The following is a 22,836-nucleotide window of genomic DNA, read 5'->3' as shown; positions in this document are numbered from 1 at the left end:
ATTGGCCACGTTTGTGACAGGTTCACTTTAAGACTGATTTCACATTTTTGGCCCCAAGCTTAGGGTTAGTAACTAGTGCAATCAATGGGATTTTACACATCCCAAGTGATCAGGTAACATCACACAAATGATTCCTCCTGCTGTGTCTGAACGTGGTGGCTTTCCAGTAGGTGATCCTCTTCCTGGCCTGCTCTTGCAACTTCATGGGAAGGCAGGAGATCTGGTTTTCTAATACGGAGGTGTTCTTCCCAATGGCATCCAGACACAACCTTTACCGGGGAATAAACATATAATGTTACAGCACTGAACACACTGTATACATACACCATGCATAAAAAACGTCCCCTACAAATATCAGATATTAAGCTGGCTATTGACGGCTCGAATTTTGGCCAGATCGGCAGGGTTTCAAGCTGTGGGCGGCCCTGTTGGCACCACTCGGTTCAACAAAAGGTTTTTCATTTGACTTTTGTCATAGGACCTGGGTGAAAAACTGTTGGCCGATCAGTGCCTGCATCCACTCCTTAGGCCCGGTTCACGACTGAACGTTTTGTAGCGCGTTCAACGCTCGACGAACGCTCTACAAAACGCTCAAACATCTAAATCCCATTGTATTCAATGGGTCTGGTTCACACCTTGCCGTATTTCCGCCCGTCCGAACGCGATACAAAACGGCCTACGCCCAAAGAAGTACATATACTTCTTTGGGGCGTTTTGGTCTCGCGTTTCCATTGGGATACAGCCAAGTAGCCCACGGAAACGCGCGTTTGTTGAGCGTTTTTTTACCGCGAAAACGCGCATATTCAATACGCCTAGGTGTGAACCCAGCCTCATACCTAAAGCCAAAATGTTTTTTTTTTAAGTCAATAAATCTTTATTGACACTTCAACAACAGTCAAGTAAAGGGATGCACCGATACCGGTATTTCGGTATCGAGTACTGATATTTTTTTATACTAGTATCGGTATATCCCTAGTCAAGGATATAGAAAATAGTACAAATTATGGTCAATAGGGTACAAGAACATTACACAGCCTGTATTTAAATGATGTACAGCCTTGAAGTAAAAGCCGAAGGAAGTAATCTAGTTTTGGTACAAAAGAGATGGCCTTTGGTCAAGGTAAGGGAAGAAACGAGAAAGATGAAAAAGAGGAGAAGAGTAGGAAAGGAAAGTAGATAGATAAAGAAAAAAGAGAGTAGAGAGTAGAAGTGAAAGTGGCCAAGGGGTTTTACTATCTCACAATTTTATTAAAGGAATCCTCAGTGATTAGAGTTCAATAATGTTTTATCGAAGTCATCTGGGAAAAAGTTGGAATCTGGCCATTGTTTCCTGCAATTTAGCCATCAATAAGCCAAAATGTATTCATTTTGGGTCATTGGTCATCATTGGGTCTAAAATAAGCTATGTAATGAAATCAAAAAGATTTTATTAAAAAAAATGTGATTAGCATGTTGATGAGGGGGGGAGGGTGGGGAGGAAGGAACCAGGGAAGGCAAAATATAAGCAGATTAAACTTTATCTTAAGGCCTAAGGTTTAGCATAAATGACTGTGATAAATCACACACTGAACCACCTTCGTGGTTTCCAAATACATATCAGTGAGGAAATTTCTGGGCCAATGTTCCAGTAGTAAAAAAACGCGGCTTGTCATATAGAAGAAAACACATTTGTCTGATAAAACAAGCAGTCAATGCAGACAGTCATAATCTACAGAAGGAAGAACGTTTTCTCACCTGAGGAGAGAGTAGGGTTGTATCTGAAAGATGAGCAAATCATTACAATGGCCCTGCAACAAAAGACACATATTATTATTATTATTATACAGGATTTATAAAGCGCCAACAGTTTGCGCAGCGCTTTACAATATAAGGAAGACATTACAATCACAATACAATTCAAGACAAGATGATAAGGAGGGCCCTGCCCCTGAGGGCTTATAATCTAAAAGGGAGGGGGAAGTGATACATGAGGAGGTGGCTGTGTGGGGATGAATTGTTTGAGAATGTACTAATACTATTTTTTTTTTCCTTCATTGCAAAGTCCCCAAACAAAACCTGGTTTAATTGCGCCCCTGACAAGCCCTAATATATAACTAAAGGCAAAGCCTTTTTTTGTAGATTTGCATAGAGTGGGGAGTTGCTGGAACCCCTGTCAGGTTATTTTTTTGCTCTGTTCCCATTACGGAGATTCACTCTCTATAACTGACCAGACCACAGAAGTGTGGGTAAGTGTGGGGAAGTTTTAGATCCTTCAGAAAAGGAAGAGATGCAATCCAATCTTTCAACTGGGACACTTGTTACCGTGACAACTGTATAACAGGGTATTTCCCTCATATTTGAAAGATATCCTTTCACTTCCTGATTAATCTACAGGACAGGAAGTAAAGGGAAATCTCCCTAATGAGAAACAGATGGCAAAAAAACCTTACAGCGGTTTTAACTAGGGATGCACCGGTACTGATACTAGTATAGCTATCGGTGCCAATACCGAGTATTTACTCGCCCAAATGCTCCTGATGCCTATCCCGATACCGGAACCGTCGGTATCAGGAAGCCGGGCGGCGAGTCATTACACACTGCCCGAATTCCTGATTGGCCGGGAAGCAAGCTCCATGCTCCCTCATCACCAAGTTGCATGGAGCTGGCTTCCCAGCCAATCAGGAAGCCAGGCGGTGTGTAATGACTTGCCTCCCAGCCTCCTGATTGGTCGGGAAGCTGGCCAATCAGGAAGCCGGGTGACGAGTCATTACATTCTCAGTGGAGGCTACATGCTCTCCCATACCTAGAAACTTTCATAGGGGGGAATTTATCAAAACTGGAGCAGACAAAATCTGGAGCCGTTGTACATGGCAACCAATCAGCTTCTCTCTTCAGTTTGGTCAGTTAAGATTTGAAAATGAAAGAGAGATGCCGATTGGTTGCCATGTACAACTGCTCCAGATTTTGTCTGCTCCAGTTTTGATAAATTCCCTTCTATGTGTTTTGTGAGGGCTCCGACAAAGCAATGGAGTAGTAGGGGAATGTGTGGTGAATGGGCAGTGGCAGAGTCTCCTTAACAAATAAGTCCACTTTAAAGCATCATTAGGGATTCATAATTCTATTCTTTATACTAACAGTATCCAAGGAGAGCAGGTCATCCTTACTGCCGCCAAACACCATGACTTCACTGTCATTGCCCAGACAGGCTGTATGCCAGAGTCTATAAACATACAAAGTACAATTAGTGTGTGCATGCATCCTCCTCTGTAGACACAATACTAAGCACATAGTTTTATTTAATAAATCAAAGTATAAATCTATAGCAAAGAATTCACTGTTCGGTACCTACAGACAACTGGTGCCAAACATAGCTGCCAGTAGTGTCTCTCTTTCTGCATCAGAGCCCCCCATTTTGAAAAGTGGCCCATATGTAATGCAGCATGTCCCAAAAAGCAGGGGGCGGCCTAAGCGTTATTATTATTATACAGGATTCATATAGCACCAACAGTATGCGCAGAGCTTTACAATATAAGGAAGACATTACAATTACAATACAATTCAAGATAAGATGGTAAGGAGGGCCCTGCCCCTGAGGGCTTACAATCTAAAAGGGAGGGGGAAGTGATACATGAGGAGGTGGCTGTGTGGGGATGAATTGTTTGAGAATGTGATGGTTCAGTGGTTAGGTTGAGGTGGGATAGGCTTCAGGAGTTGCTGCAGGAGGTGGCCCATGAGGTATGCCACCACTTTTACCTATGACAGGTAATGTCTTCCTAATTTCAACAGGAATGTGGGAAAGTACAAACTCAAAATTGTCTCATTGTGCAATAGTATATAAGTGGAGCAGTATAAGACAGCTAAGACTGCATCTTGCATTCATGTGCTACCACAGTGTAAATATAGTGACAGTAAGTGAGCAGTTAAGAAGCAGTGTCACCAACACACCAACCAACACTTTTTTTGTCACATGAAAACAGCAATGTTACAGAGCCCCCGAAGCAGTGGCGGAACTACCAGGGTCGCATAGGTTGCAGCCGCGACCAGGCCCTGGAGTTCCGCCACTTGAAGGGGACCCAGGAAAGGAGGAAGGAGCCCCTTGTAACCTTTGATTACCAAGATATTTATTATCCCGGTAACTGCTAATGTCAGTCCCGGGACCTCTTCCTCCTGTCCTGGGCCCTACATGCTTCACGTTGCTCCCCTCACCTTGTTCCTGGCGCAGCGTGAAGTATCATCCAGCCGGCGCAGCAGCCAATGAGTGGGAGCGGTGTTATCCCCGCCCCCTCATCACGCAGAACTGCTGCAGAATAGAGAGCTGCTGCGGACACAAAAGGGGAGACAGGGAGCTGGAACTACGAAGGTGACATAGGATCCGGGAGTGGAAAGCTGGGGACGTGAAGGGGGAGATGAGGGGAAGATGAGGACATGGAAGAGGAGAGTGTGGGGTTCAGGAGTGGAAAGCTGAGGACATGGAAGAGGAGAGTGTGGGGTCCGGGAGTGGAAATCTGGGGACATGAAAGAGGAGAGTGTGGGGTCTGGGAGTGGAAAGCTAAGGACATGGAAGAGGAGAGTGTGGGGTCTGGGATCGGAAAGCTGGGGACATGAAAGAGGAGAGTATTTTTTGGGGGTTTCTTTCCTTGTCTAAATTCTGTTTAAAAAAAATGTAATTTGTTTCTTCTTGGGGGGGGGGGGCCTTGTTGGCCTTCATGGATTCTTGCATCGGGGCCCTGAGGTCACCAGTTACGCCTCTGCCCCGAAGTGCTCCTTCATCATGCAATAGATGGCTGGTGTGCTGGTATAATGGCAGATAAATAATCTTCATATCATGTTATTAAGCTTAAACTGCAGCGCAATGTCTAAATTCTATTTTTCCTGGATATATAGAACAGTTCCAATCTCTTCAAGATCTCACCATTGATTTTTGGACTATTATAAGGATCCACTGTGTGTTGGCATAAATTCCTTTCTATGTTGACACCGCAGCTGGTTGTGGCTGCAGCACCTGCTACCTCTAAGCTTTTCCCAGGAAAGAATGCGACGGGAAAATATCTAACCAAGATATGTCCCATCGCACTCCTGACCGGGAATATAACTAATGTGCTATTTCACTGGTACTAAGGGAGACTTAGATCGAATATAATGGGAGGCAATTTCTCTTGGCAGGCAAGATCTCTTCAAGATTCAGTTACTGAATTAAGAGTCTAAGCGCCAAGCACTACAAAAGTGACAGCAGTGGGATTCTTTAGTGCAATCAAAAGATCAAGACAGGGAACTGCAATGGTGGCAGCGGTGGCATTCTTTATTTCAGGTCAAGAGATCATGTCAAAGCACTACAGTGGTGGCAGGCATAGGAATCTTTATTTCAGGTCATGAGATCCGGTCAAAGTACTACAATGGTGGCAGAAGTGTGATTCTTTACTTCAGGTCATGAAATCAAGCCATGGTACTACAGCTGGTGATACTACTTCTTAACTGCTAGGTTACACCAGCATCGGTTTAACATTGGTCTACTGCCATCTGGCGTTCACCTGAATATAGATTACATTGGTCAAACTGACAGTTACAAAGTTTTTTGCTGCTTTTTGATATGTTCTGATAAGCCAGTGGAATTGTGTCATTATGAAATCAACACAAGTCCCATTCTTCCTCACCTCGTCCTTGTAAGTAGATCTGGCTGTGTTCTAGCTGCAGTATGACATCTCCCTCTTGTGCGGGTTCCTCATGTAGCTTGTGGCTGCCTGTCCTGACCCCATCTGCTTCGTAGTCTAGCTCTTTCACTCTTAGATTTCCCCCACTTCTGCTCTAACTTAGCACCTCAACCTGAATATTCTAACAAAGTAGGTTACTAAATATAAGATAATACTGAAGTTATGCAATATTTATTAATACCTGCGCCAGCTTCCATAACTCAGCATGCAAACACGGAATCAAGCATGCACTAGTATATTGCAACATATGTTTGCAGAACTGGATCAACATGTTACTTATTTAAATACTTAATACTTTTTTTGAACATGTCAGTAGAGAATTATGAGAGCTGCCATTGCTATGTGGCTGGCTTTGTCTGATTTCAGTACTTTAAAGTCACAAACCTGGACAAACATGCTGTAAATAGGTGTCAGAAAAAACATCAGCATTCCTTATCTTAATAAATTGTTCTGGGTAAGCTACTTGGTCAGTATTGAAGCCAAAGCATCTGCATGGCAGCTAGGGAACTGGCATTCTCAAAAGGAGAGGTCAGCCCCCATTAATTTCTTATGACATGTTTCCTTTAAAACAGAACTACACTCCAAAACGTATTTTCCCAGCATGAATTTTGAATACATTAATGGATATTTAATGCGAAGGGAAAGATCTCATGATATTTCAAGAGTTCTCGATCACCCCTTTAGTGGTCCCTGTGATGCTTAGGGCTGCCTAAACCCAGTTAACAGAGGTATGTCCTGCATAGAAATGGCAGCACAGGGAGAGCTCCACTATGGACAGCCACAGTTCCACATTGGGTAACCTGGTGATATAAAAATACCTAAATTAAGCTTTTAAAAGTGAACTGCTTTAGTAAATAATACACCATTATTCACTTGCTCCACTCCCCTTTTTCAACGCATCCAGAAATACTGGAAGCCTTAAAAAAAAGATAAAAAGAACCTCTGTTAGATTTTTATTGGCGCTTGTGTCCCTATTGGGAACACACTTCCTATTACTTCCGATCCCAGTGACAGCATTTGGAAGGTAGAAGAAAGGTGTGGGGCGCTGGATCTCTTAAAGTGGTGGATGTTCTCAGTCAGGTTTTAAGCAATGTAAAGAGAATGATTCTTCTTAGACAGCTCTGCCAAGAGTGATGGCCAAAGCTGAGCTCTTTACTGGAGTAGGGACTGGGTGTGCAAGGAGGAAAGCACCAAAAGTTCAGATTCAATTTCATTCAAGCTTCTTCTAGCCACTATTTTTCGGGGGGTACAAAGGGCTCCCTTTATCAGGGCTTAGTACTGCTGAACAAAACTAGAAGAATCCTAAGGGGAAATTAGTATCATCGCTGAAGATGCTTGCAAGGTGCCAAGCCCTGATGAAGGACCCTTTGGACCCTCTGGAACCCAAAGGCTTTTGGCACTTTCTTTTTTTGCGTACCCAGTGACAGCATTTTCTTTGTGACAGGAAGTTAGAGGAAAAGGACAATAACAGCAATAAAAACATATTTTTGGTGTAGGAGAAGGCTAGAAACGTCCTCAGCTTGTGTTCTTGTTAGAGGTTTCCCTTTTTTCCTTTTCCAGCACCAATGTTGTCACTGGGAAAGGAGGGAGGAGGGAATCATCCCAGGAAGAAATAAAAACCTGAAGCAAGGATCATCATGTTGAGTTATAGAATGATAGAACAATTCCAGCAGAATTTTGGAACACTGAGGGGCACCTACATTTAAAGCGGACACTCAAGAATCAAATTCTACCAATGCATCCCTCTCTGTATGATGATTAATAATAACATAGACATGTCAGGTGTAAAATGCTGTGATTAGGAAATACTTACACATGCAGTGCATTCACTTCCTGCGTTGAAAGGGCAAAATAACTTCAGTTTGGCAAAGCAATGCACCCTGGGATTGCCTTGTCATCAGCAGAGCATTGCTGGGAAATCTCATCTGTAATCTCATGAGATCTCAGGGAAAGGCATTTTCCTCCCCTGAGATGATGTGCATGGTCACATATGCCAGAAATGCGTGAAGTAAATGGAGAGCTAGTAATCTGCTCTTAAAGGAGAACTATGGGGTAAGTGTTTTTCCCCATAGTTCGCCTAAGGGTCACGGGAGGACATAAGCTAGCGTCCTCCCGTGACCCAAAGCTCAGTATACCGCGAGCTACAGCTTGCGCTACACTGAGACCACCACAGCCGGGACGGATCCCGACATTACTGACGAGATCCACCCAGCTGTGTGATTGACAGCTGGCTCTGCCTATCTAGAGGCAGAGCCAGCTTCTCATTTCAGGGACCTCGTCTAGTCAGCTCTGGAGGATCAGAGCGGGGAGGGGGGGAATCCCTGCAGGGAGCCGTGAGTGACAGTCAGGGCTCTCTGCAGGGACATGATTGAGAAGTGAGCGAGCGACGGTATGCGTTCTATTGAGCCAACGTGTGACAGTTTTATTGTCACACGTCGGCTCGAACTATGAGGTTGAGTGAAAATCACTCACCTCATAGTTCTCCTTTAATAAACATGGCCACTGTAAGACTGGGGAAGAAAAGAGAAATAAGGTATACAAAGAATACAAAGCCGGCAATTATCTAGAAGTATGTGTTTGTAGATTGTCATTAATATACATTTCTAAAGCTGTGTTTGTTGTCATTTTAAAGATATGGGTACAGGTCTGCTTTAAGCAGAATTTGTTTAGCATTTTCTTTTGTGTTGGGTCTGGAGTTCCTCCTAAAGCAAAGAGGGGGGCAGCTGTGAGTGAGGCAACACAAAACCTCTGCAGCTATACCTTGGCTGGTCCTTCACCAAATGTGTCAACTGCTTCCATTCACTAGTTGAGAGAATAAATATCCATCCGTCACCTGGAAAAAAAACATGCTTGTGAAAAGCGAATGGTCAAAACGGCAAGGATCACAATTACAGTCACAGTCTTATTTAAAAGGATTGTTTGTACATCATTATTATTACTTCAATCAAATCACTTTTACTCACTTAGTGGTACACTTTCAGTACTGAGACCCCCAAAGAGAAATAAATGTTCCTCTCCAACAGGTGTTAGTGTGTGCCATGATCTGCCTTTTGGCTTCTCTCCTGTAATCTGGATCCTGAAGGGGACAGAAGCCATGCATATGAACACACAATGTAAATGTAACACTTAAAGGACTAGCAGTCTTCTAATGGAAAAAAATACTTTGTGTAAAATAGCTTTAAGGCCTCATTCACACCAGGGCGGATGCATTGCAGCGCGGTTTCCGTGCAAATTTTAAAAGAGCAGTTTTGGTCGTTTTTAATTGAGTTTCACCTCCGAAACGCAATTTAAAAAGGCCAAAAACGTGCTGAAATCTATATGAAAAACGTGCTGATCAAATAGCTCATGGAGCATTTCGGGTGGCAGGCGGTGTGGATCACGCGGACCAGCGCGATCGCATGAACGGTCCCCATAGGAATGTATGGGATTGTTCATTGTTCAGTCCCCATAGGAATGTATGGGATTGTTGGCGGATCAGTGTGGACAAATCCACGCAACCGAACCGCCCTGGTGTGACCGGGGCCTAAAGCTGGACTCCAACCATACCTTCCTTCTAGGCTGAAATTACTTACTCTGATTTCACTGGACACTCACAATGTACATTACATGCTGCAGCAAGTCAGATAGAGCCCGCCTCATTTCCTGGCAGGGCCGCTTACTTTTAGAATTTTGGCTGATTTCTGTACATGAGGCCAATGCAACTCCCAAAATATATATTATTGTTCTTAAAATAGAGAAGACTTGGGGGCGTGGCCTGAGCATGGCGGCGAGTGGCAGCTAAACGGCTGAGCTCTGTCGGAGACAAACCCGCTCTCCTACCATGAATATGTGGCTGAGGAGGGTGGAGGAGATTAGACTGATGGAGGATCTAACCTCTAGCTTACGGGAGTCACAGTCCAGATATGTAGCCACATGGGGAGCCTGGGTCCAATTCAGGGGCTCGGACGCTTTTACCGAGGTGTGCAGGGAGGATATGGGAGACTGAGGTGCTGCCCAACCATGCCACCCAAAGTATGGAGGATGTATGGAACGGGGGATGATAGGGCTGGGGACCGACCAGGGAGCTGGACTGCATTCTTCACTTTGCTTTCTGCTGTTTCTACGTTTCTTTGTGTTTTATGTTTGTGAATCAGTGTTTGTCTCTGTTTGCCTAGTATGTGAGGTAGGGGGGTGTATGTGTTCGGGATGGCCTCCCATTTAGTGGGGCTGTACCCGACCACCCGCCCCGACCAAGGGTTCTCTTCTTCCTTTGGTTTGTGTGTTGTGTTGGCTTATTTTTTTGTTCACCATAAAATGCCTTAAGGGAGGGGGCAAACATTATTACCTGAACCGATCTTACAACCTGTTATCAAGTTTTATACTATATGACTCACTGTTTGGTATTTACACAATATGCGAGACCATGTGGTCTCTACATGTTCTATCTTTCAATGTACCCCTCCCTTTTTGTTTGAAAATAAAGAATTAAAAAAAAAAAAATAGAGAAGACTTATAATTTCTTTGTTTTTTGTTTGTTTCTGTGACTCCATTGGGTAGATTGTCCCTAACTTCCTGTCCCTGTTGTATCCCCAAATCAATGGTGATGTGGATGTCACCATTACAGGAAGGCACAGACAGCAAAGTTCAAACCATTCCTAATGCTACTAAAATGTGTTTTTGCTTTTGTCGGGAAGTGAAGGGTAATCTTCCCCAACAGGGACATAGATGGTAATAAAAACGTGCCAGAGGTCCTAATCCTTGCTGTTCTAGCCCAAAAAATAAACATTTTGTCTGGAGACAGACTTTAAAAGAGACAATCTGCAATGTGTTGACTTACCCTCCGGACCATGTCCAAGTGTCCAAATTCAAACAGTGCAAATCATTCATCCGTGTTTGCTACAAGTAAAGATAAGGGAGCAGTCAGACAATCTGCAGGACATTGTTCTAAAATAGTATTCCTAGAATCAAACCCAGAACTGACCAGCACACGTCCACCGAACACGTATCCTTTGTTTCCCAGGAGAGCACAAGAATGAGCGGCTCGAGGTTGTGGCGGTGTGCTCTGAAAAAGACAGAAAAGAAAGTATTTGCTGTCCACTGGGAAGTTGTACTACATCTTGTAGAGAACCTGTACTTCATTACATGGACCGGTTGTTCTTGCCTTAATTGGAAGAATGCAGGTTGGCTTTAATAAATAGCAAACTGCGCTGGCTCAAAGTAACCAATCAGAATTCATGTTTCATCATTCTGATAATACTAAGCTGACAAAAAATATAATGCTGCTCTTTTCTACGGGGCCATTGCTTTTACCACATTATGAAAGACTAATATTTTCTTTGCAGATCCTTATTCTGGCCTTGTCCCTGTCACCTGCATAAAAAAGGAAACTGGGTGTACATTGCAGCCTGTAGCCTTCTAATGTATGTGTACAGACTGCTGTGGGGCTGAGCAAGCTGCTTTGGTCACCATTAGAAGATGCTCTCCTAGTTGGCCATAAACGTATGCTTTTTTCTCATTCGGTTTATTTTCCACAAGTCAGGTGCTGCAGTGTTATTGGGTGGCGGTCAGATCAGCTATCTCACGTCTATAGCTAATATAGGTACACATTGAAGGCTGAACTCCAGGAAAACATCCAAATACATACATAGAATCCATTTACAGGAGCCATTTTACCGTCCAAATGACAGGGATCCCAATCTGAAAAAAAGCAATTTCAGGGAGGTGCCCTTCTCATTTCAGGGAGGTGCCCTCTGTCCCCCCCGCCCCCTCCCCATGGTCGGGAAGAGAACACCCCCCTGAAATGATGGCAGATAGCACGGGAAGCAATAGCTTCTTTGTTATCTGCTGTTTTGTTTTTTTTGTTTTCTGACAGCTGCTGCCGTCAGAATTAAAAAAAAGAAAAAAGCCAGCATAGGAATGAATAGCTAGATTGCTATTGGCTATTTGAATTTGCAATATCCAATAGCAAGCTCGCTATTGCACCCGCCTTTTGATGCTGTCAATCACTAGAAGAGGACCTGATGGAGAACTTCAGGTCCCCCTCTGCTGATTGGCAGCATCAGTGGGCAGGTGCAATAGCTAGTCTGCTATTGGCTATTGCAATGTGAAATAGCCAATAGCAATCTAGCTATGCAGTCCTATGCTGTTTTTTTTTTCCTGACTGACGGTGGCCGGCGGCCCCGATGTCAGGAAAAAAAAAACAGATCCCAGGGAAAGGTTTACTTTGCTAGATATAGCAGAATAAACCTTTCCGGGAGCCAGTATCTAATAGCGGGAGAGTTGGAATGTCTGAAATAATTTGTATTTGTGCCCAGCCACCACTGATAGCTATACAACCCTGCCACCCAGCACAGCTAGGTGGATAAAACTACATACAGTTAAAGCTGAACTCTGACTTACTTCAGTCTTCCACACTTTTACAGGCTCCTCTCCTGGACTGATATTGCTTACTTGGGAACGCCACACTTAAAACACAGTCACTTACCTTTACCTCTGGCTGTATCCAGGCTTGTTTATTGGTGTCAAATACATGGATATCATTGTTCCATCCCCAAAACATCTGTTCTTCCTGAAAAAACAAACAAGGAGAGGTCAAATCTAGAATTCTTGCTGCTATAAAGATTTTGTCTGATGTTCCATGCAATGTCCCACAAAAAGTGCAAAACACAGCACACATGCTTAACAAGGACCTGTCAGCAGACCATTTATTTGAACAAAACTCTTCCAATAAGATGATATGTGTTTTTATGTATTTTATGCATCTTATTCACCTGTAGAAGCCTCCTTTGTGTAGACATCCAAAAGGCCTGAGACTGCTGCTGGGCACTGCCACCTTGGATGTGATGTCAGAGGTGTCATGCAAGTGTTGTTCTTCCCCCAGGTGCTAAACCAATGATTATGTAGGGAGGGGAGTGGTGAAGGAGCTGGGCCAGCACAAAGATTAATTAGTCACTCCTTGAAGAGGAGAGGGCTATGCAATGCAAGGAGGGATTAGGCTGTGCTAGGTAATTGACTCTTCCTGGAGTCTTTATTAAGCATCTGGATAGCGGTTTAAGTGGGAATTCCAGCATATATCTATATTTCATATCTGGCATTAACAGGAATCAATTGTGATTTGTGGTGTAAAGTATACATTAAGCTCATGACTTCTCCCCGCAGGGATTGCCCCCACCCCTCTCTCTGTTCCTCCAGCGCTTATTGGGGGCGACAGGCATGGGAGGGGCAGACATAGCTGGCTCTGGCTCTAGAGAGGCAGAGCCAGCTCTCAATGAGACAGCGGGGTGGATCCCGACAATACCTGCGCTGTCAGCGTATAGTGTGCAGTAGCCCGCAAGATGCTGACTTTGGGTCACAGGAGTACAATAGTAAATGAACTCCTGTGACCAAAAAGACAACTATAGACAAAAAAAGGTTTGGCTATAGTACTCTTTTAAAAATATTTTTTTATTAAATACATTTTTTTTAAATTGACATTTACAGCCAGTAGGTCTAGCACTCCAGCTGGCTTAAGCTCTGTTCACACCTAGGCGTATCGAAAAGGCGTGTTTGTCGCGCGTTTCGTGACGCCTGTTTTTACCGCGATTCGCGGTAAAAAAAAAACGCGCAACAAACACGCGTTTCCGAGGGCTACTTGGCTGTATCCCAATGGAAACACGCAACAAAAACGCCGCAAAGAAGCTCATGTACCTTTTCAGGCATAGGCCGTTTTGTAGCGCGTTCAGACGGGCTGAAATACAGCAAGGTGTGAACCATACCCATAGAAAACAATGGGATTTTCATGTTTGAGTGTTTTGTAGAGCGTTCGTAGAGCGTTGAACGCGCTACAAAATGTACAGGTGTGAACCAGGCCTTACTGCTGTGCTGTGACCTGAATATGAGGATCTCAGATTACACACACAGCTGAATGAATCAGAAGAGCCACACACCCCTCCTCTTCTCTTAGTAAAAATGGTGCCATGCAGTTTGCAAAAGCTATTAACATGTGCAGTACTAGTAGAGGGCTTTCTTATTACACAGCACCACATGTGTTACACACGCTGACACATGGAATCACATTCTGTCAAAAAATGATTTTGAAAATCATTTGCTGTTATCTGACCATTTTTGAGCACTAATGGGTTATAATGAGTGGCCCAGAGAGCTAGATGCATGCATTAACACTCATTATTATGATTAGCTGCATGGAGGGCTTCTTGTGGGTATTGCTGCTTGTTCAAGTCATGCAACGGAGGGTATAAACAACAAAAAATCACCTCGTCCATCGTTTTCACAAAGATATCTGCCTGTCTATAGCCAGCCTAGGACCATAAAAACGCTAAAGATTAATCAAGATTTTCCACATTACCCAAGAAGCATCATGTACATCAAAGCAATCGCCTAGTTCGCTGTGTCTTCGGCATCCATAGCCTCCAAAATAAATTAGCCTAGATATGGAAAAGTAAACATATTGGTTATGTCATGCGAAAAACAAACAGAAGGACAGCGCCTTTTCCTTGTGGGATAACGTTTGTTCAATGCAAAATGTGTACAGATTAAAAACTACTCGCATGTACGTGATGGAGACAAGTGGTATAAAAAAGCATACATGCAGGACAGAGCCAAAAGAGCTGATTGTCCAGCAACTGTAGGCTGCGCGCTGTGAACATCATTTAACTTTATACAGTATTGGTTATGTCATTAAAAGGCATATAAGTGACAATCCTCACACAAAGTGATGGAGTTGGCTGGTAGATTAAACACAAAGTACAATAAACCAAGACAGTTGAAAAAGATTTCCATGCCTGATGCTTCAGCTGTTAATGTACAATCCCACTTGTGTGTTGTAAAGTAGCCACTCCTCCAAGCTTGCTCCCGTGATGGACTACAATATCATGTTTAGTTTACTCATTTGTATTGACATTGTAGTCCATCATAGGAGTGAGCTTGGAGCGGTGACTACTCTACAACACACATAGGGACCGTGAGGAACAAAAGTAGCCACCCTCCAGAAGGAAGGACAGTGTCAGCACCAATTCAGAGATGATTTGAAGATCTACAGCCGAGTGATACACAAATAAGATACATTTTTGTTATAGTTAGGGTACTTGAATCCATTTTTAAGGCTTAAATACTGAGTTTTTATTGTCACTTTAAAGTCCAACCCCAAGCTTGGCATTCTCCCCTCTTCCTCTTGGAACACCCCCACCACCTTTAAGAAAAAAAAGATCTTTATGCATACCTTTTTTTCCAGCAATCTTCTGTCTAGTCACATGACACAGGTCCTCTTCCTCCTCAAGCATGGGGTGGGTACGTAATGTTGCAAAGACCAGCACCACACTATAATGTAATGCTGTTCTCTGCGGCGTTATCCTATAAGTCCAAGGCGGCATTAGGGCACACCCAAGAGGGCTGGGTCCTTGACACCTTGGGTTCACAGGAAGTGTTTTGTTTTTTTAAGTTAAAAAAACGTCCCTTCCAGTGCCCCCAACACTGCAAGGGTTGAAGGCTTATTAACACTACGGCTAGAGGTATAAGGTGTAATGCTTATGTTTTTCCTCTCTCTGCATGCTCCCTCCATCTGTGTGACTAGTCCCCTTAAGCCTCTTCTCTAAAATACTTTATAAAGCGCTGTAAATTTGAGCTTACAGGTAACACTGCCAGTAATGTATCTATCAAATAGATATAACATTCAGTTTGGGTCCTTATATATCAATACTTTCTATTGAGAGGTTAAAAAAAGCAATCTTTGGAGCATGTTATAGCTGCCAAAACAAAATAGTTTTTTTTGCATCAAAGTAAAATCCAAAAATAAATAGTTTATTGACATATAACCCAACCCCACATACATTTAAAAGTATACAAAAAGGCACAAGTGGGTGATCAGGTTGGTCAGGACTGACCAAAAACTGTATTAGGATTTAACAGACGCATCATGACATCATACAATCAAAATAATTTTACTGTATTCCCCTCTCACCAATCTTTGTACGTCCAGCAGGAAAGTTTGTCTCGTGGGGTTGGTGGCTGGCCTTGAAAATTCTGTAAGTGTTTCCACGTGAATACTCCATTCCCTGAGTGCAGGTCCATGTAATACAGCTTTAAAATATAAAAAAAATCTCAGATTCACGCGTTACAAGATACATCATTTCAAGATCAACGAAAACAATGTTAGTAATCTACATAAGTTCCAATTTAAAATGACATTGTCACCATAGTGAAGAAATAAATCACTGGCACTCTGTAAAAAAAAGTTTAAAGTGACGCTGAACTCAGGAGTTAAATCCTAAAAATTAATTCAAATACCTTAACTATTGACAACAATGTATAGTATTTGTGTATCACTCGGCTGTATATCAGCAAATCATCTCTGAATTGGTGCTGACACTGTCCTTCCTTCTGGAGGGTGGCTACTTTTGTTCCCCATGGTCCCTGTGTCTGTTGTAAAGTAGCCACCGCTCCAAGCTCGTTCCCGTGATGGACTACCATCTCAATACAAATTTGTAAAAGAAATATGAAATTATAGTAAATCAGAGGAGTGAGCTTGGAGCGGTGACTACTTTACAACACACACAGGGACCATGGGGATCAAAGTAGCCATCCTCCAGAAGGAAGGACAGTGTCAGCACCAATTAAGAGATGATTTGAGGATCTACAGCCGAGTGATACACAAATAATATGGATGCACCGGTACCATTTTTTTGGCATCGAGTACAATTTCTGAAATGTATTTTCTTGGTACTCGCCGATACTGAATACCGAAAGTCCCATTAAGGAAGCCGGGCGGCGTGTAATGACTTGCCCCCTGGCTTCCTGATTAGCTAGGAAGCAGTCTTCATGCCCCCTTATCACCAGGTGACGAGAAAGCATGGAGCCGGCTTTCTGGCCAATCAGGACGCCGGGGGGCGGGTAATGACTCGTCATCTGGCTTCCTGCTTGACCAGCTTCCCAACCAATCAGGAATCGGGCCGGCGAGTCATTACACGGCACCCGGCTTCCTGCTTAGCCAGGAAGCCAGCTCCATGCTCCCTAGTGACGAGGGAGCATGCAGCTGACCTTCCGGCCATTCAGGAAGCTGGTCGGCAAATCATTACACGGCACCCGGGTTCCTGTTTGGCCTGGAAGCCAGCTCCATGCTCCCTGGTGACGAGGGAGCATGGAGCCGGCTTTTTGGCCAATCAGGAAGCCGGAGGGGGGGGTAATACAAACCTGGTTGCTGTACCCTTTGTCATCATATCCACCAAAGATATACATTTTACCATTCAGACATGCTCCACAGCTCCCAGACATTGACGGGGGCAAGTCTCCGTCTGTTAGATGCATCTTCCTGCAATATGCAACCATGACACTCATTACTGGAATGCAAAGTGATATCACTGGAATGCTAACTTTACAGAGGAAATGAGTATTGGCTTCACTATACCGCTGTACAATTAAAAAAAACTTGGCACTATATCACTCCTGAATAATAATAATAATAGTGGTTTATGAACACCCTGCAACTTGTTACAATTGCTGGGGAAGAACAACTTACCATAATCCGCATTCACTGTCATAGGCCCAAATTTCATCGTTTGGTAAGTAAACTTCGTTTTCTTCAATTGTCTGTAAGAGATAAAAAAAAAAGAAAAACTTGAATGTGGAGATTATTGAAAAACTATTTGAGCTACAACTAGACTTTCATCTAGAGCTATTCCCGCAGTAACTATTTTCCATGGTGAGTAATGTCATTTAACCCACTTCCTCTGAGGCCCGGCTGTCATGGGCTCCATCATGTAGCCTGGGCTCACAGTGTTACAAAATTGCGAGAGTGGGGAGGTTAAAAAAAACTAGAGTTCTGCTTTAAATATGCATGGACCAGAGCGGTCTTCTAAATGTATCCTTCCTTACCTGATGAGTTAATGGCCCGGAAAAAGCCTGTGGGTCAGGGGTTGTGACACTTCACTGGTTTTGTTGCAAGTCATTGGCTAACTATATAGTCAAAGAGCCCATTCACACCACTTCGGTGCAGTGTGTTGCACATTGTGGTGCCAATTAATGTCGTTGGCATCCCAAGGAACTAACCCAATGCACCTCCAATGCAGCAGAATTGCAGTTCAATGGGTTCCAAGTGCTGCTGCAGAGGATGGCAGAAGGCTGATGACACAAAGACAAATTCTGGAACACAATTTGTATATAAAATGACAATCATTTTTAAAGGAATGCCCAACTGCATTAAATGGTATTTAGCGGCAGGGTAAGAGTTAAATATTTCTATTTATGTCTAAATTATTTCCAGCAAAAGCATACTATACCCCGGAGCTTACATAAAATGTAATCTGGTAACTCTTAAAAGGGAATCAATATTTATTTTTTACAGTTATTTTTTCAACAACTCAAAAAGATAGCCACGGGGGGTGTGAACATCTTAATACAGAAATCTTATCATCATGCATCAATGATTTAAACCATTTGATTCCATTTAAAGAAATCAATAATATTTGTATGAGGTCAGCCATTTCTACTCATTACGCATATGCCATGCTTCCTTCTTAGTAACACAGCACAGACAATATCGTATTTAGGTCAATAGGCTTACACGTGTCTACTGTGCTGGTATGAAAGGAAACCTGCGGGTAGCAAAATATGAAGGCCACCATTTCTGACCACTCCTGAAAATGCTAGCTGCCTGTCTGTCATGTTTATCCAATGCTTTCTGAATCACTGATCAGGAGAAAGTATGCAGATCAGGTGTTCTGCTACTTGCTGCATACTTGGTCCAGGTCAATGCCTGTGACAGTCAGAGAGCTGAAAGTTAAGGTGGCCATACACTTTACAACCATCGCAAGACCTTAGTCTTGCGATGATTGTAAAGTAATTTAAAAAACGTACGATCTGCCCATCTTGGACAGGCAGATCGTACTTGCGATCATCGCAAGCACTTCCGATAATCGCACAGTGTATGGGCACCTTTAGCAATGGCATCATCCGCATTTCTCTAAGTACAGGTGACCATTAAGGAGGATGCGTGTCATGTCATCCAGGAAGACAGGTTCTCTTTGGATTGGTAGTCAGGCAGTAGGGCCCTTGATGACCAGCCAGGGTTTTTATTGGACTGCTCACAGCCAGGGTGCTCTATTGGTGAATAGTTATAGTTGTGAGCACACTTCCTCTTTACAAAAACTTAAAGACCCTCTTTAATTTTTTAGACCTAAATTCAACATGTAAATACGTGTATAAATGTGCCATGACTTTGTTAATGTGTGAGACGTTTTGATGTGAGATTCCTTCTTATTTTCCTGATTCATTACATTTTTGTGCATACATTTTTACATGTGAATGTTAGTAAAAATTAATTAGTCTTCCTGCGGGTTTACCTTAAGTTTTAAGCACGCAATAAGCTTAAGAGAAGTGTCACAAAGCATTTGTTTACGTCTACTATATATATTTACAGGGTTATTCACAAATGGGTGAAGAGTTTGGAGAAGTGAACAATTTAGGACAACATAGCTGAACTGGACAGTGAGCTGTATTGGAGAATTTTTCCAAATTGGCTATGTTGTCCTAGATTGTTCACTCCTTCCTTCTCCAAATTCTTCACCCTTTTGTCAATAACCTTGTTAGTCACTCTTAGGATATCAGGCTGGTACACCAGGCATACAAGTTGTAGGTGTTCCCCAACCACAGATACAAGTCTATATGTCTAGGGGATACAATAGGTCCCTCATCTCACCCCAAAACAATTCACACATTTGAAGGTATCTGTGACTGATGCTGATGGGTTCCTGTGCCCTTGAGCATCCCTGCTGCCCAGGAAAGAGTACCAGCCTTGATGTGCAATTTAGATGCATTTCAACAACGGTGGATACGTTGCCACCTGTTTTCTACTCTTTTGTTAAAAAAAACCCGAAAAAGTATGAAAACACCTGTTTTTTAAATAAATGTTTATTGAAAAAAAAAACAATGACTCACCTCACCCCACGATCAGTTTATTATTCTAAATTATACAACAACAAAAAATCCACTATGGTCTTCAGACTTCTACATCTACTACCAAGTCTCCTCAAAGTAGCACTTTGAGGGATGTGACCGGCATCGGCATGGGTGACCGACCCATCCCTAATCTTGGACTTGACAATATTAGGTAACTATTAGTATTTATTAATCCTCAAAAAGACACTGCAGTTTAGGGAAAAGTTTTAGATGGCTTTGTATGTTATTGTTAGTATTTTGAATTTTATTTGTTGGGCAAGTGAGAGCCAGATCAATCGAAATCAAAGAAAACTGACCCATGTATGCTGACATTACATAATATCATAGTAGGTAAGGTTGGATAAAGACACAGGTCCATCTAGTTGATCCACATTGATCAGTATGTTTCAAATTGTTGTGTGTATGTCCTGCTTTGGAATCTGATAGGTTGCTGTGGCAATGAGGTTCTTGTCATTTTACACCAAACTACAAATAACAAAGGTAAGCAACCAACCAAGCAGAAATGATCTTTCTTGGATTGGGCACAACAAAAGGTGCCTACAGGCATCTGATAACATTTGTCCATTCAAGCCATTTGCATTCATATGATAGTAGGCACTAGCAGCCAACGACAGGCCTTCATTGTATTGAGCATTCCAGGTTGAAAAGACAACAATCAGCTGGCTTACATTTTTCCTGACTCTAGTTTCTCTCTCCAAATACGTTGTTGCCAAGGTTGTCTGCTAAACGCTCCCCCTCCCTTTTCCATTGGCACAAGAGCACGAGGCTGTCTAATACAAAAAATGTATATTTCCATTATCTTCACCAGAAAGATCCACCAGGGTCCAATTCTTGCATGATCCGGCTGCCATATCCCTTAAAGGAGAACTATGAGGTGAGTGAATTTCACTCACCTAGTTTTAGCCGACCTGTGACAATGAGACTGTCACAAGTCGGCTCATTAGATCGGGAAGTGAGCGAACACATACCGGTGTTCGCTCACCTCCCGATCCTGTCACAGCTCTCTGCCGTGACAGGGGAGGGGCTGGATTCCCCCCTCCGCCAGCGCTGACTGGTGGAACGGACGGGGGAGGGCACAGCTTGCTCTGCCTCTAGATAGGCAGAGCCAGCTGTCACTCACGCAGCTGGGCGGATCCAGACATAATTGTAGGCATCCGCTTCAGCGTCTCAGTATACCGGGCGCTGTAGCTCGCGGTATACTGAGCTTAGTGTGACGGGAGGACGCTAGTTTGTGTCCTCCCGTTACCCTAAGGAGAACTATGGGGAAAAGCCTTAACCCCATAGTTCTCCTTTAAGTCTGTAGGCAGCTTAAAGAACTCATTTAGATGAAGTTGCCATTTGAGGGGCCAATTTAGAATACACGAAAGCAACAAATTATAAGCATTATGGAGCTCTGTGTACAGGCAGCTCATTCATTCTGAATGGGTCAATAAAGATCTACAGAGTGAGGTAGATATTCAGGTACAGTATGTGGCTTTCATTGAGGAGGGCAGAGGGGAACCTCTAAAAGGACAACTTCAAGTAAAGATGATTTTGAAAGCAGAACTTTACCCACCAATTTGTCTCCCAAAACAGCCACTTTCAAGGCATGCCAACTGTCAAGGTTGCCGGTGTGCTTATTTCATCTCTCGACCGAACTTTCAAGCCCTCAAATGGCTGGAGTCATAGCTGATCGCATGTGCAGCACCATGGCACCTGCAATCCACATGGAGGCTAAGATGGCGCCGCACCTTCCTTGGCAGTAGAGGAGAGGACGGTGTAGTTCCGATTGAAGATCTTGGCTTGGCATAGTACCTGGACTGGTTTTCGAGCCTCAGCGCTGTGCGTTGCTTGGCACAGTATGTGCAAATAGCCCTCAAAGACAAATGTTCTGTCTTTTCAATGCAGGTGCGAACACACAGCAAACATTCTGTATGCAAAATCTGAGGCACACTAATCGCTGAGGGAAACATCATCAGATATTAAAACCTGCATCGACCATACAGAACAATGATCAGTGCAGTGGATGTATTTGTACACTATGCCCAGGAACATTATTATTAGGAAGGCTCCATGCACCACCATTGGTTGTTTGTGAAGGGGCTGCCTGCTTCTAATAGATTGCAATCTCCAGTGATTACATGAATGCAGAGCACCGTAGAAATTATTATTTAAAAGATAACTATGGGGTAACCTTTTTATCCCATAGTTCTCTTTAGGGTCACAGGAGGACATATACTAACGTCCTCCCCTGACCCTAGCTCAGTATAAAGCGAGCTACATACTGAGACTGCCGCAGCCGGGACGGATCCCGACAATACTGTTGAGATCCGCCCAGCTGCGTGAGTGACAGCCGGCTCTGCCTATCTAGAAGCAGAGCCAGCTGTGCCCGCCCCCTGCCGCATCCATTCCTCCACTCAGCGCTGGAGGATCAGAGAGGGGAATCACTGCAGGGAGCGGTGACCGACAGTCACCGCTTTCTGCAGGGAGATGATCGGAAAGTGAGTGACAGTATGGGCTCGCTCACTTCCAGATCTATAGACCCGACCTGTGACAGTTTCAATGTCACACGTCGGCAGTAACTATGAGGTTGAGTGCAAATCACTCACCTCATAGTTCTCCTTTAAGGCTCCTGTCAAACCTAAATCACACAGGTAGGTGAAGCAGCTGCATCCCTTGGTTTCAGTCCTCGTCTGCAGTTATGGAACAGACACAGACAGGCTGAACGTAAACAAAGCAATGCTCTCGCTGGCATGAGTCTAAAAGGATGCATAGACAAAGCACAGGCAGAGACAAGGGGCTATATAGACAAAATCTAGTTATGCTTGCATGCTATTTAATGTAACGGCTGTTCAACTGTCCAATGTCTACAGCCAATGCTTCACTGACAGGTTTCCCAAATCTGAAGCATGAGCATTTCCCTTTTTGCGCTCATGTGTGTGTCCTGAAAGCCCTAAACCAGCGATTGGCTGTCATACGTTAGCCAAAAAGCTTGCAGACCTTCCTGTTCTTGGTCATAGCTTGGCTATACAGACTCCTGTCAGCCCCAGCCCCACCAGTGTTGACTGTCAGGAGACACATGCACCTCCATGCCTCCTGCCATCCTCTTACCACATATCCCCCCCATATGTAGAGGCAGTGCTGGTCCATGGCGGCGCAGTGCCCGCTCCTCTCCTCGGCCACACAGTAGCGTTGTATAGCAGTAGCCATGAGCTGTCAACTCTGCCCCAGCTGTCACCAACAG

General features: G+C 43.6%; 1 protein-coding gene across 1 annotated transcript; it reads right to left on the bottom strand.

The window, feature by feature from the left end:
• Nucleotides 1-95: 95 nt before the first annotated feature.
• On the bottom strand, nucleotides 96-22,836 carry KLHDC1 (kelch domain containing 1). Its single transcript, XM_018556258.1, has 13 exons — nucleotides 22,704-22,836; nucleotides 17,176-17,246; nucleotides 16,851-16,968; nucleotides 15,622-15,740; nucleotides 14,011-14,089; nucleotides 12,151-12,234; nucleotides 10,648-10,728; nucleotides 10,504-10,562; nucleotides 8,651-8,763; nucleotides 8,448-8,520; nucleotides 3,115-3,199; nucleotides 1,735-1,787; nucleotides 96-269 (listed from the first exon to the last, which is right to left on the bottom strand). Exons 1-13 carry the CDS (start codon nucleotides 22,800-22,802, stop codon nucleotides 110-112), a joined length of 1,194 nt encoding a protein of 397 aa, XP_018411760.1. The 5' UTR covers nucleotides 22,803-22,836; the 3' UTR covers nucleotides 96-109.

Source organism: Nanorana parkeri, unplaced genomic scaffold (assembly GCF_000935625.1).
Source record: "Nanorana parkeri isolate BGI_ZX_2015 unplaced genomic scaffold, ASM93562v1 scaffold230, whole genome shotgun sequence".
Taxonomy (NCBI): domain Eukaryota; kingdom Metazoa; phylum Chordata; class Amphibia; order Anura; family Dicroglossidae; genus Nanorana; species Nanorana parkeri.
The sequence above is the reverse complement of the archived record's forward strand: the minus strand, read 5'-3'. Positions and strand labels throughout refer to the sequence as shown.